Source organism: Oncorhynchus mykiss, chromosome 8 (assembly GCF_013265735.2).
Source record: "Oncorhynchus mykiss isolate Arlee chromosome 8, USDA_OmykA_1.1, whole genome shotgun sequence".
Classification (NCBI taxonomy): Eukaryota; Metazoa; Chordata; class Actinopteri; order Salmoniformes; family Salmonidae; genus Oncorhynchus; species Oncorhynchus mykiss.
The window spans coordinates 54,246,397-54,261,476 of record NC_048572.1 but is presented as its reverse complement, the minus strand read 5'-3'; the positions used below and the strand labels follow the sequence as shown (position 1 = coordinate 54,261,476).

The following is a 15,080-nucleotide window of genomic DNA, read 5'->3' as shown; positions in this document are numbered from 1 at the left end:
CATTGTGTAACTGCCTTTTTACAACAAGAAGAATATGGACACACATGCTTTGTTTAATGACAGTTGCAGGTCATTGGTAAAAATAGAAAAGAGTAGAGGGTCTAGAGAGCTTCCCTGCAGTACACCACACTGTTTTAATTAATATTTTATTATTTGAATATTTGAAACATACAATATACTTGTTTTCAATAACCTTCAAATACTGGACCCTATTCCAACTAAACTACTGAAAGAGCTGCTTCCTGTGCTTGGCCCTCCTATTTTGAACATAATAAAAAGGTTCTCTATCCACCGGATGTGTACCAAACTCACTAAAAGTGGCAGTAATAAAGCCTCTCTTGAAAAAGGCAAACCTTGACCCAGAAAATATTTAAAAAACTAAAAACGGCCTATATCGAATCTTCCATTCCTCTCAAAAATGTTAGAAAAAGCTGTTGCGCAGCAACTCACTGCCTTCCTGAAGACAAACAATGTATACGAAATCCTTCAGTCTGGTTTTAGACCCCATCATAGCACTGAGACTGCACTTGTGAAGGTGGTAAATGACCTTTTAATGGCGTCAGACCGAGGCTCTGCATCTATCCTCGTGCTCCTAGACCTTAGTGCTGCTTTTGATACCATCATATCACCACATTCTTTTGGAGAGATTGGAAACCCAAATTGGTCTACACAGACAAGTTCTGGCCTGGTTTAGATCTTATCTGTCGGAAAGATATCAGTTTGTCTCTGTGAATGGTTTGTCCTCTGACAAATCAAATGTAAAGTTCGGAGTTCCTCAAGGTTCCGTTTTAGAACCACTATTGTTTCCACTATATATTTTACCTCTTGGGGATGTCATTCGAAAACATAATGTTAACTTTCACTGCTATGCGGATGACACACAGCTGTACATTTCAATGAAACATGGTGAAGCCCCAAAATTGCCCTCATTAGAAGCCTGTGTTTCAGACATAAGGAAGTGGATGGCTGCAAACTTGCTACTTATAAACTAGGACAAAACAGAGATGCTTGTTTTAGGTCCCAAGAAACAAAGAGATCTTCTGTTGAATCTGACAATTCACCTTGATGGTTGTACAGTCGTCTCAAATAAAACTGTGAAGGACCTCGGCGTTACTCTGGACCCTCATCTTTTGACGAACATATCAAGACTGTTTCAAGGACAGCTTTTTTTCCAATCTACGAAACATTGCAAAAATCAGAAACTTTCTGTCCAAAAATGATGCAGAAAAATGAATCCATGCTTTTGTTACTTCTATGTTAGACTACTGCAATGCTTTACTTTCCGGCTACCCGGATAAAGCACTAAATAAACTTCAGTTAGTGCTAGAATCCTGACTAGAACCAAACAATTTGATCATATTACCCCAGTGCTAGCCTCCCTACACTGGCTTCCTGTTAAGGCAAGGGCTGATTTCAAGGTTTTACTGCTAACCTGCAAAGCATTACATGGGCTTGTTCCTACTTATCTTTCTGATTTGGTCCTGCCGTACATACCTACACGTACGCTACAGTCACAAGACACAGGTCTCCTAATTGTTCCTAGAATTTCTAAGCAAACAGCTGGAGGCAGGGCTTTCTCATCTAGAGCTCAATTTTTATGAAATGGTCTGCCTACCCATGTGAGAGACGCAGACTCGGTCTCAACCTTTAAGTCTTTACTGAAGACTCGTCTCTTCAGTGGGTAATATGATTGAGTGTAGTTTGGCCCAGGAGTGTGAAGGTGAACGGAAAGACTCTGGAGCAACGAACCGCCCTTCCTGTCTCTGCCTGGCCGGTTCCCCTCTCTCCACTGGGATTCTCTGCCTCTAACCCTATTACAGGGGCTAAGTCACTGGCTTACTGGTGCTCTTTCATGCCGTCCCTTGGAGGGGTGCGTCACTTGAGTGGGTTGAGTCACTGACGTGATCTTCCTGTCTGGGTTGGCGCCCCCCCTTGGGTTGTGCCGTGGCAGAGATCTTTGTGGGCTATACTCGGCCTTGTCTCAGGATGGTAAGTTGGTAGTTGAAGATACCCCTCTAGTGGTGTGGGGGCTGTGCTTTGGCAAAGTGGGTGGTGTTATATCCTTCCTGTTTGGCCCGGTCCGGGGGTATCATCGGATGGGGCCACAGTGTCTCCTGACCCCTCCTGTCTCAGCCTCCAGTATTTATGCTGCAGTAGTTTATGTCGGGGGGGCTAGGGTCAGTTTGTTATATCTGGAGTACGTCTCCTGTCTTATCCGGTGTCCTGTGTGAATTTAAGTATGCTCTCTAATTCTCTATTTCTCTCTACCGGAGCACCTGAGCCCTAGGACCATGCCTCAGGACTACCTGGCATGATGACTCCTTGCTGTCCACAGTCCACCTGGTCGTGCTGCTGCTCCAGTTTCAACTGTTCTGCCTGCGGCTATGGAACCCTGACCCGTTAACCGGACGTGCTACCTGTCCCAGACCTGCTGTTTTCAACTCTTTAGAGACAGCAGGAGAGGTAGAGATACTCTTAATGATCGGCTATGAAAAGCCAACTGACAGTTACTCTTGAGGTGCTGACTTGCTGCACCCTCAACAACTACTTTGATTATTATTTGACCATGCTGGTCATTTATGAACATTTGAACATCTTGGCCATGTTCTGTTATAATCTCCACCCGGCACAGCCAGAAGAGGAATGGCCACCCCTCATAGCCTGGTTCCTCTCTAGGTTTCTTCCTAGGTTTTGGCCTTTCTAGGGAGTTTTTCCTAGCCACCGTGCTTCTACACCTGCATTGCTTGCTGTTTGGGGTTTTAGGCTGGGTTACTGTACAGCACTTTGAGATATCAGCTGATGTAAGAAGGGCTATATAAATGAATTTGATTTTATTTACTTGCAGTGAAACCGCTCAATAACTACATCATACCAGTCATCCAACAGATTCCCATTCAGAGCGACACACAGTAGCAACCAGGGTCAATGACCTGCTCAAGGGCATGTTGACCGATCTACCACCAGGCCAAAAAACGTGAACCCGAACCCTGAAAAGATCCCCCCACAGTTCCCCAATAGCTGTCTCTCAACCATTCGAGACCCCTCCCACACCCCCCCCCCCCCCCCCCCAGTACACGTTTGACATAAGAGAAGCTTCCATTAAAGAAAACCCCCGAGTTCTCTCAAATTTCTCAAATGAATAGCAAACCTGGTTTAAAAAAAACAGCTAAAGCACTACCTCACGGCACAACGCCTTCTCCCCTATTTGGCCTAGATAGTTTGTGTGTATATATATATATACAGTGCCTTGCGAAAGTATTCGGCCCCCTTGAACTTTGCGACCTTTTGCCACATTTCAGGCTTCAAACATGAAGATATAAAACTGTATTTTTTGTGAAGAATCAACAACAAGTGGGACACAATCATGAAGTGGAACGCCATTTATTGGATATTTCAAACTGTTTTAACAAATCAAAAACTGAAAAATTGGGCATGCAAAATTATTCAGCCCCCTTAAGTTAATACTTTGTAGCGCCACCTTTTGCTGCGATTACAGCTGTAAGTCGCTTGGGGTATGTCTCTATCAGTTTTGCACATCGAGAGACTGACATTTTTTCCCATTCCTCCTTGCAAAACAGCTCGAGCTCAGTGAGGTTGGATGGAGAGCATTTGTGAACAGCAGTTTTCAGTTCTTTCCACAGATTCTCGATTGGATTCAGGTCTGGACTTTGACTTGGCCATTCTAACACCTGGATATGTTTATTTTTGAACCATTCCATTGTAGATTTTGCTTTATGTTTTGGATCATTGTCTTGTTGGAAGACAAATCTCCGTCCCAGTCTCAGGTCTTTTGCAGACTCCATCAGGTTTTCTTCCAGAATGGTCCTGTATTTGGCTCCATCCATCTTCCCATCAATTTTAACCATCTTCCCTGTCCCTGCTGAAGAAAAGCAGGCCCAAACCATGATGCTGCCACCACCATGTTTGACAGTGGGGATGGTGTGTTGCTTTTACGCCAAACATAACGTTTTGCATTGTTGCCAAAAAGTTCAATGGTTTCATCTGACCAGAGCACCTTCTTCCACATGTTTGGTGTGTCTCCCAGGTGGCTTGTGGCAAACTTTAAACGGCACTTTTTATGGATATCTTTAAGAAATGGCTTTCTTCTTGCCACTCTTCCATAAAGGCCAGATTTGTGCAATATACGACTGATTGTTGTCCTATGGACAGAGTCTCCCACCTCAGCTGTAGATCTCTGCAGTTCATCCAGTGATCATGGGCCTCTTGGCTGCATCTCAGTCTTCTCCTTGTATGAGCTGAAAGTTTAGAGGGACGGCCAGGTCTTGGTAGATTTGCAGTGGTCTGATACTCCTTCCATTTCAATATTATCGCTTGCACAGTGCTCCTTGGGATGTTTAAAGCTTGGGAAATCTTTTTGTATCCAAATCCGGCTTTAAACTTCTTCACAACAGTATCTCGGACCTGCCTGGTGTGTTCCTTGTTCTTCATGATGCTCTCTGCGCTTTTAACGGACCTCTGAGACTATCACAGTGCAGGTGCATTTATACGGAGACTTGATTACACACAGGTGGATTGTATTTATCATCATTAGTCATTTAGGTCAACATTGGATCATTCAGAGATCCTCACTGAACTTCTGGAGAGAATTTACTGCACTGAAAGTAAAGGGGCTGAATAATTTTGCACGCCCAATTTTTCAGTTTTTGATTTGTTAAAAAAGTTTGAAATATCCAATAAATGTCGTTCCACTTCATGATTGTGTCCCACTTGTTTTTGATTCTTCACAAAAAAATACAGTTTTATATCTTTATGTTTGAAGCCTGAAATGTGGCAAAAGGTCGCAAAGTTCAAGGGGGCCGAATACTTTCGCAAGGCACTGTATATATGTATGTATGTATGTATGTATGTATGTATGTATGCATGCATGTATGTATGTATGTATTTTTTAGGCTACGTGTGCCTTTTTAAAAATGTATGGAGTTCTGTCCTTGAGCTGTTCTTGTCTATTAATGGTCTGTATTATGTCATGTTTCGTGTGGACCCCAGGAAGAGTAGCTGCTGCTTTCGCAACAGCTAATGGCGATCCTAATAAAATACCTCCCCCGAAAATACATCAATATGACGTCCATACAAAATACAAGGCAACAGTTTCAAATTCACATTTTACAGACACACCCAACAGGTATAGCTTTATAACATGCAATCTAAACACTTGCCAAATGTTGCAACTTTGTCACTTACTCTTCTGCCTCGTTCTTTATGCCCAGCCACTCATTTATACTCTTCTGCCTCGTCCCCTTCTGTGTCAACCATCTGCAAGACCAAAGAAACAGAATTGCACACAAGTCCACTTCAATTCAGTCAACAAATAGTAATATATATATATATATATACACACATACAGTGCCTTGCGAAAGTATTCGGCCCCCTTGAACTTTGCGACCTTTTGCCACATTTCAGGCTTCAAACATAAAGATATAAAACTGTATTTTTTTGTGAAGAATCAACAACAAGTGGGACACAATCATGAAGTGGAATGACATTTATTGGATATTTCAAACTTTTTTAACAAATCAAAAACTGAAAAATTGGGCGTGCAAAATTATTCAGCCCCCTTAAGTTAATACTTTGTAGCACCACCTTTTGCTGCGATTACAGCTGTAAGTCGCTTGGGGTATGTCTCTATCAGTTTTGCACATCGAGAGACTGACATTTTTTCCCATTCCTCCTTGCAAAACAGCTCGAGCTCAGTGAGGTTGGATGGAGAGCATTTGTGAACAGCAGTTTTCAGTTCTTTCCAGATTCTCGATTGGATTCAGGTCTGGACTTTGACTTGGCCATTCTAACACCTGGATATGTTTATTTTTTAACCATTCCATTGTAGATTTTGCTTTATGTTTTGGATCATTGTCTTGTTGAAAGACAGATCTCAGTCCCAGTCTCAGGTCTTTTGCAGACTCCATCAGGTTTTCTTCCAGAATGGTCCTGTATTTGGCTCCATCCATTTTCCCATCAATTTTAACCATCTTCCCTGTCCCTGCTGAAGAAAAGCAGGCCCAAACCATGATGCTGCCGCCACCATGTTTGACAGTGGGGATGGTGTGTTCAGCTGTGTTGCTTTTACGCCAAACATAATGTTTTGCATTGTTGCCAAAAAGTTCAATTTTGGTTTCATCTGACCAGAGCACCTTCTTCCACATGTTTGGTGTGTCTCCCAGGTGGCTTGTGGCAAACTTTAAACAACACTTTTTATGGATATCTTTAAGAAATGGCTTTCTTCTTGCCACTCTTCCATAAAGGCCAGATTTGTGCAATATACGACTGATTGTTGTCCTATGGAGAGAGTCTCCCACCTCAGCTGTAGATCTCTGCAGTTCATCCAGAGTGATCATGGGCCTCTTGGCTGCATCTCTGATCAGTCTTCTCCTTGTATGAGCTGAAAGTTTAGAGGGACGGTCAGGTCTTGGTAGATTTGCAGTGGTCTGATACTCCTTCCATTTCAATATTATCACTTGCACAGTGCTCCTTGGGATGTTTAAAGCTTGGGAAATCTTTTTGTATCCAAATCCGGCTTTAAACTTCTTCACAACAGTATCTCGGACCTGCCTGGTGTGTTCCTTGTTCTTCATGATGCTCTCTGCGCTTTTAACGGACCTCTGAGACTATCACAGTGCAGGTGCATTTATACGGAGACTTGATTACACACAGGTGGATTGTATTCATCATCATTAGTCATTTAGGTCAACATTGGATCATTCAGAGATCCTCACTGAACCTCTGGAGAGAGTTTGCTGCACTGAAAGTAAAGGGGCTGAATAATTTTGCACGCCCAATTTTTCAGTTTTTGATTTGTTAAAAAAGTTTGAAATATCCAATAAATGTCGTTCCACTTCATGATTGTGTCCCACTTGTTGTTGATTCTTCACAAAAAAATACAGTTTTATATCTTTATGTTTGAAGCCTGAAATGTGGCAAATGGTCGCAAAGTTCAAGGGGGCCGAATACTTTCGCAAGGCACTGTATATATATATATATATATATATATATATATACACATAGTCATCAGCGTTAGCTATCCTGCTACACAGCTTTGTGATGATGTCGGGATGAGTGCACGTCACTCGAAAATAATGTTTCATGGTAAACAAAAAATTCTCTATAGTATATTGCCTTCTCTTACACCAGGTACTGGTCCCTGATCTTCCTTAGCTGAACGAGGTCCGGCTTCAGGCTGTTCATCCTCTTGTCAATCTCTCGGTTGTCAGTGGCCTGCTGCTTCAGATCCTGCTCCAGCTTTCTCTTGCTGTCGTGGATCTCCGTCACCCTAGACTTCAGACGCTCTGAGTTGCTCTGGATCCTGAAGTGAGAGGGGGGGGGGGGGGGGGGGGAGCCCCATAACAAATCACCTCTGGGGTTCATTGGTAGTGGTCTGGTTTGACTGTTCTTTACAATACATTGACTGATGTTTTAAATAGTCTTAAAATACAGCCTACGTACATACAGAGGTACTAGTTTAACACAAGTTGTGGTTTAAATACCCATGTCACTATGGACAGGCAAAATGCTTACTTCTGGATCTCCTTGTCGTTGCCTTCGCGTAGGAACTTCTCGATGGACTCTTTGCTGTAGCGCTCCTGGGTCTCACACTGCTCCTCGAAGATCTTGATGGTCTCGCCAAAGGCCTCGATAGCCGTGCGCTTCATCTGGAGCTCCTGACAGAGACACACAGGGGAACACAAGTCAGCATGGCGCATGATGGGACCAATGCAATCCTCCTGTTTGTTTCCTCTCCTTTTGCGACCACTTACAGTCATGCGTGCGTACATTTTACGTATGGGTGGTCCCAGTGGGAATCGAACCCACATCCCTTGGCATTGCAAGCGCCATGCTCTACCAACTAAACCACACAGGACTTTGAAATACTTTGAAATGGAGTCTTATCTTCTTCGCTTTTCCACTCATGGCAATGGCAGTTAGGAGGGATGTGAATTTCCACCATTTTCTTTTCACCTGTCCTCTCAGATCATTGGTTAGAGAGCAAGGATAAAAGAAGGATACAAGAAAAATATCTAATTTCAGAGTATTGGGACAGAGCCTGAGACAGAAGTGTGTTCCAGAAGTATGGACCCAGTATGCCCTTTACAGTACAGGAAGCAGTATAGTACCTGTGAGGTGCGTGTGTACTCCTCGTAGAGCACGTCGTACTCCCGGCTCTTCTCCTGGTACTGCTCGTGGTACACCTTCAGCTGCTCGCCCACCGCCTCAATGCTGTCCTCTTTCACCAGCTGCTCCTGAGGAAAGCAACGTTATACAACTGTCAGTGACAATATTCACAAAGCAGCCAATCAAGCGGGAGGACAATGATGCTGCAATACAAATTGAGCAGGAATCAAACCGTTCCGTGAAAATGTCATTCTAACTTGCACTCTAACCGGCAATGTTTTGGAATTCGAGGAGTGGAGAGAAAAAAAGAAAAAAAAAACTGAATGTATACATCTCAAGAGTTGGCTGAAATATGCATCTGTGGTCCTGGCATAGACTACAGAAGATTGTGGCGGTAGTGGTAATCCTAAGGTTAGAAAGGCAGGCCAGCAATAGGACAAAGTTCAATTTCGATGCACAGTAAAGATGTCTGTCGTTGTCAATGTACATGTAGTGTAAAGTAGGTACCTGTTGGTATTTGGAGACGGGGTAGAGGAGCCGGGTGTCTAGCTTAGCGTTGTACTGGGCCAGGGAATCGTGACGGTAGTGGTTGATGAGCTCCACCACCGTGGTGAAGGTGAGCGGCTCGGAGAAGCCATAGCGACCGTCCCGGTGGCAGATCTTTATCAGCTTGTTGTTGCCTCCTTTCCTGTGGTGGAGAAACGGTGAGACATCAATGTCAATGGCGAGAAATACATTTGAAATCTCAGTGATTGCTTTTTTGAATCTAAATGTTGCTTTCATTTAGATTCATTCTGTAGATCCTTTTGAACCATTTGCTCTTTTTCCAAACGTGAACCCAAGACCCAAGTATCACAATAGCAAACTTACATTCCACATTCTAAAAGGAGATCAAAAATCACTCATTTACAGACGTTTGGTAAATGTGTAATGTTGACCGTCCTCCACTCTTTACATAAGACATACAGTGCCTTGCGAAAGTATTCGGCCCCATTGAACTTTGCGACCTTTTGCCACATTTCAGGCTTCAAACATAAATATATAAAACTGTATTTTTTTGTGAAGAATCAACAACAAGTGGGACACAATCATGAAGTGGAACGACATTTATTGGATATTTCAAACTTTAACAAATCAAAAACTGAAAAATTGGGCGTGCAAAATTATTCAGCCCCTTTACTTTCAGTGCAGCAAACTCTCTCCAGAAGTTCAGTGAGGATCTCTGAATGATCCAATGTTGACCTAAATGACTAATGATGATAAATACAATCCACCTGTGTGTAATCAAGTCTCCGTATAAATGCACCTGCACTGTGATAGTCTCAGAGGTCCGTTAAAAGCGCAGAGAGCATCATGAAGAACAAGGAACACACCAGGCAGGTCCGAGATACTGTTGTGAAGAAGTTTAAAGCCGGATTTGGATACAAAAATATTTCCCAAGCTTTAAACATCCCAAGGAGCACTGTGCAAGCGATAATATTGAAATGGAAGGAGTATCAGACCACTGCAAATCTACCAAGACCTGGCCGTCCCTCTAAACTTTCAGCTCATACAAGGAGAAGACTGATCAGAGATGCAGCCAAGAGGCCCATGATCACTCTGGATGAACTGCAGAGATCTACAGCTGAGGTGGGAGACTCTGTCCATAGGACAACAATCAGTCGTATATTGCACAAATCTGGCCTTTATGGAAGAGTGGCAAGAAGAAAGCCATTTCTTAAAGATATCCATAAAAAGTGTTGTTTAAAGTTTGCCACAAGCCACCTGGGAGACACACCAAACATGTGGAAGAAGGTGCTCTGGTCAGATTAAACCAAAATTGAACTTTTTGGCAACAATGCAAAACATTATGTTTGGCGTAAAAGCAACACAGCTTAACACACCATCCCCACTGTCAAACATGGTGGCGGCAGCATCATGGTTTGGGCCTGCTTTTCTTCAGCAGGGACAGGGAAGATGGTTAAAATTGATGGGAAGATGGATGGAGCAAAATACAGGACCATTCTGGAAGAAAACCTGATGGAGTCTGCAAAAGACTTGAGACTGGGACGGAGATTTGTCTTCCAACAAGACAATGATCCAAAACATAAAGCAAAATCTGCAATGGAATGGTTCAAAAATAAACATATCCAGGTGTTAGAATGGCCAAGTCAAAGTCCAGACCTGAATCCAATCGAGAATCTGTGGAAAGAACTGAAAACTGCTGTTCACAAATGCTCTCCATCCAACCTCACTGAGCTCGAGCTGTTTTGCAAGGAGGAATGGGAAAAAATGTCAGTCTCTCGATGTGCAAAACTGATAGAGACATACCCCAAGCGACTTACAGCTGTAATCGCAGCAAAAGGTGGTGCTACAAAGTATTAACTTAAGGGGGCTGAATAATTTTGCACGCGCAATTTTTCAGTTTTTGAGTTGTTAAAAAAGTTCGAAATATCCAATAAATGTTATTCCACTTCATGATTGTGTCCCACTTGTTGTTGATTCTTCACAAAAAAATACAGTTTCATATCTTTGTTTGAAGCCTGAAATGTGGCAAAAGGTCGCAAAGTTCAAGGGGGCCGAATACTTTCGCAAGGCACTGTATACTATATTACTTGATACTAGGAGTAGCCTCTCACCTGAGGGTCAGTGTGTACTCTCCTTCCAGTTTGCTGGAGGCGTCGCGGACCATGAACGTCCCGTCAGGGGTGTCTCTCATCTTCTCGTTCACCTCCTCCCTGGAAACAACAATGGCACAGCTGAAGGGGATTGTGAATTCATGAAAGCACCACATCCTTCACAATATAAATCTTCCGTGGGCAGATTCTACTCGTAGACCAAAGAATCTTCCGGGACTAAATGGAATGCGTGCAACAAATAGCAGCAGAAGCTCAGATTTTGGGGTTTTCGTCACTGGTTATTTGGACATATTAGGATTTGGCGAAGGAGGTGCTTAAAACTGCCTCGACTCTGGCTGAGTTTCCTTTTGAGAGGGTGGAAACTTTTGGCGGAACTCTCAATTTCTAACACGAATGAACAAAGCAGTTAATCACGCAGCTGACCAAATTACACAAGATTTTTTACTTTAACACACAATACAACTTAACGACTAGCACATGACGACAATAGGCTGTTTCATGAGAGCTGATTATCGTATACCATAATCTACAAATAGTTTTTTACTATAATCCAGTTTTAATCCACACAAAAATGTGGTTACTGGATAAATAAATTCTATAGGCCAGGGATCATCAACTACATTCAGCCACGGGACGATTTTGTCTTGAGCGGATAGTCAGGGGTCCGGAACATTATTCCAAATTGACCGCAAGAAACCCAAATAGATATAACATTTGATTAAAACATAACCACTTCAGACCTTGCTTACATTTGAATATGATCACATACAGGGCCTTCGGAAAGTATTCAGACCCTTTGACTTTCATTCAGACCATCATTCTTAAATGGAAGAAGTTTGGAACCACCAAGACTCTTCCTAGAGCTGGCCGGCCAAACTGAGCAATCGGGGGAGAAGTGCCTTGGTCATGGAGGTGACCAAGAACCCGATGGTCACTCTGACAAAGCTCTAGAGTTCCACTGTTGAGATGGAAGAAACTTCCAGAAGGACAACCATCTCTGCAACACTCCACCAAATCAGGCCTTTATGGTAGAGGGGCCAGACAGAAGCCACTCCTCAATAAAAGGCAAATGACAGCCCACTTGGTGTTTGCCAAAAGGCACCTAAAGACTCAGACCATGAGAAACAAGATTATCTGGTCTGATGAAACCAAGATTGAACTGTTTGGCTTGAATACCAAGCGTCACATCTGGAGGAAACCTGGCACGATCCCTACTGGGAAGCATGGTGGTGGCAGAATCATGCTGTGAGGATGTTTTTCAGTGGCAGGGACTTGGTGACTAGTCAGGATCAAGGCAAAGATGAACGGCGCAAAGTACAGAGAGATCCTTGATGAAAACCTGCTCCAGAGCACTCAGGACCTCAGACTGGGGCGAAGGTTCACCTTCCAACAGGACAACAACACTAAGCACAAACCCAAGACAAGGCAGGAGTGGCTTCGGGATAAGTCTCTGAATGTCCTTGAGTGGGCCAGCTAGAGCCCGGACTTAAACCTTATTGAACATCTCTGGAGAGACCTGAAAATAGCTGTGCAGTTCCCCATCCAACATGACAGAGCTTGAGAGGATCTGCAGAGAAGAAATGGGTGAAACTCCCTAAATACAGGTGTGTCAAGCTTGTAGCGTCATACCCAAGAAGACTCGAGGCTGTAATCGCTGCCAAAGATGCTTCAACAAAGTACTGAGTAAAGGGTCTGAATACTTATGTAAATATAATAGTTCAGTTGGAAACCGGATGCACCCGAGCTCATAGCATATGGTCTGAATACTTATGTAACTAAGGTATTTCTGTTTTTATTTTTAATACATTTGCAAGCATTTCTAAAAACCTGTTTTTGCTTAGTCATTATGGGGTATTGTGTGTAGATTGATGAGGGAAAAAACTATTTTAGAAGGCTGTAACCTAACAAAACGTGGAAAAAGTCAAGGGGTCTGAATAATTTCCGAAGGCAATCTGTAATTAAAATCACTTGGAGCTGATTTGCTGGAGTTTTAACACAGTTTAACAATAAAAAATAAAGTGTTTTTTTTCCCCCCTCAGAAAACTTGGGTGCCAAAACTATTTTGTTGATATAGTAAATTATTTAATTGAGGATTTAGAAATGTTATTGATACACGAGTGGCTCTTTACCTGGAGATTTCCCCCCAGTACCACTCGGAATCACTCAGTATGCGAGTCTCAGTCATGGCTGGAGTCGTGGTTTTGGCCTTCATTGGCTTGACTGGTAGAGCTATACAAAACACACGGATACAACCGAAAACCCCATTAGATTAGAATGTTTTGGACAAGAAAACATCACAAGAGATTTTCAATAGAAAAAGTCTCATTTACACATACAGACACACGAGCCAAATCATCTTTAGTTGGGGATGTTTCGTGTGTGCTTATTGGTCTGTACAAATCAGCACTAAGTTATGCACAGTAAATAGTACAATCCATTATTCTGTGCAAACCATTCAAAAAACAAAAAAAACGATTTCCATCCAGTCCAGGTTCTATATTAATTTCTATTGAGCCCTCCAAATTTAGAGCACTGCATCTACCCATCCATACCAGGGGGCGGGACTTCCTGTCCCATGGCCCTCTCCATCAGCAGCCTCTCCAGCGCTAGTGCAGGAAATTCTTCCCCCACCTCCCACCTGTCAATCAACAACAGCAGGGAGTAAGACACATAGTCATAAGATGTTCAGTCAGCGGCAGGTCATTCAAACACATGGTGCTGAGGAGGCAGGGGAAAAGTACTCAGCTACAGTCTGTAATAACAGCTTTTAGCGATAGGGATTTCCTCTTGAGTCACACGAGGGAGAGAGCACTAACAATCACATGTTCTTCCACTAAACCAGTGCCATTGGAGCCCTCACTTGTCCATCTCAGGAGGAGATCACTAGCTATGTGGTAGGATATTCACTAGCTGTGTGGTAACTATGCAATCCGACACAAAATGGCTGCTGTGCATCACAAGGGTGGGGTTTGAGTTTAGTTACTCCAATGTAAAGCAATTTGAGAACTAGTGAAAAGCAACGGTTTATACAGTATGAATTTAATCCATTATGATGTTTGCGCACTGCTAACACAATACTCCCATTCCTGACACCAAATGCTGATTGAACATGCCGAATTGGACAAAATATTACCAAACAAAATGGCAAATTAGCTAGCACAGACGAGCGGCGTACACTGACCCAACTCTGTTGTTTGTTGGCATATGTCTGGGTGGTGTGAATGTGGCTTTAGAACATTGTAAAAACAACGACCAACAAAGACTGACTTCTTGTTTTTTTTATAAGAAACAATAATGTGTTGGAAATTCCAAATTGCTGTAATTGCTGTCCAAAGGTAATTCTACAAATTATTGACTCAGGGGTGTGAATACTTAGCTAATTTGTATCCTTAGATGTTAGATCATGTATTCTCCTACTCACCCAGTAGCAGAGCTGGGCCGGATCAGCAGCGGCCCAAAGACCAGGCCCAGGGTGTGAGGGTCCAGGCCGTTGAGCTGGGAGCCCTGGCCCACCTTGCCCAGGTGTGTGAGTAGGTACTGCAGAGTGAGGCGATGGTGCAGGGGCACACTAGTGGTCCTCTCCAGGACCAGGCTCAGCTCCCTGCCTCCGCTGCTGCTTGCCACCAAGTCTGTGAGAAGAGGCAGACCACATGTTACCACAGCCCCTTACTCACACAAGCAAGTGTGAACACACAACAAGGAACTCGCTCTCAGCACACATACACACAAAGTCCCTGGCATCCCCAGGGACCAGGGTAGCTTTATAAGTTACAATATTTTTGGGATGCCTGTGACTAGCTCATCCCCAGCACTCCATTACTGGCTTATTCTCACAGGCAGGAGGGGGGCACGCGATTGACACGCCACACAATCAGCTTCATGTGATTCTGTGACTTTCTATAGCCTAGGTCTGTATCGTCTGGGATAGGGATGGGTTGGTGGGGGGCGGACAGTTGAGCACAAACAGGGGTCAGTGAAATGTGGCATGTACCCGCGGTGCCGTGCTGCAGCGCAGCCTGCAGGTCTGGGTAAACACCGGGGGGGATGACGGGGGACGGCAGCTCCCTCAGGTAGCGGACCACACACTCCGACAAGGCGCCCACGTCACTACCCGACTCCATCTCTGGGGGGAGAGAGACAGTCAGTGGGTCCGGCCAGCAGCATTTCATTCAGCCAGGTTTGCCACACGGAAAAAAGCATTGGGAGCATTTTGAATGCATTACGTGCATGATATACCTACATTTATATGCTAATAGTGTAGCAAGTCTTATCATGCACTATGGGGTTGAGAAAAGGTATACATGTATTATTTAGAGGTTGTACAAAGTAAGTGTTGTT

The 15,080-nt window shown here is 43.6% G+C and overlaps 1 protein-coding gene across 3 annotated transcripts in view; it reads right to left on the bottom strand.

The window, feature by feature from the left end:
* The window catches only part of LOC110530129 (phosphatidylinositol 3-kinase regulatory subunit gamma), a 58,182-nt gene that overhangs the window by 8,611 nt on the left and 34,491 nt on the right, over positions 1 to 15,080 (bottom strand). For 2 of the 3 annotated variants that reach the window (XM_036985685.1, XM_036985686.1), the window contains exons 5-15: positions 14,734 to 14,865; positions 14,164 to 14,371; positions 13,295 to 13,380; positions 12,872 to 12,971; positions 10,743 to 10,841; positions 8,632 to 8,812; positions 8,127 to 8,252; positions 7,885 to 7,971; positions 7,531 to 7,673; positions 7,142 to 7,318; positions 5,203 to 5,274 (exon numbers count right to left, since the gene is read on the bottom strand). In XM_036985685.1, coding sequence (XP_036841580.1) covers positions 5,203 to 5,274; positions 7,142 to 7,318; positions 7,531 to 7,673; positions 7,885 to 7,971; positions 8,127 to 8,252; positions 8,632 to 8,812; positions 10,743 to 10,841; positions 12,872 to 12,971; positions 13,295 to 13,380; positions 14,164 to 14,371; positions 14,734 to 14,865 — 1,411 coding nt within the window. The remainder of the gene's footprint in view (positions 1 to 5,202; positions 5,275 to 7,141; positions 7,319 to 7,530; positions 7,674 to 7,884; positions 7,972 to 8,126; positions 8,253 to 8,631; positions 8,813 to 10,742; positions 10,842 to 12,871; positions 12,972 to 13,294; positions 13,381 to 14,163; positions 14,372 to 14,733; positions 14,866 to 15,080) is intronic. The other variant, XM_036985687.1, reaches the window with a different exon arrangement.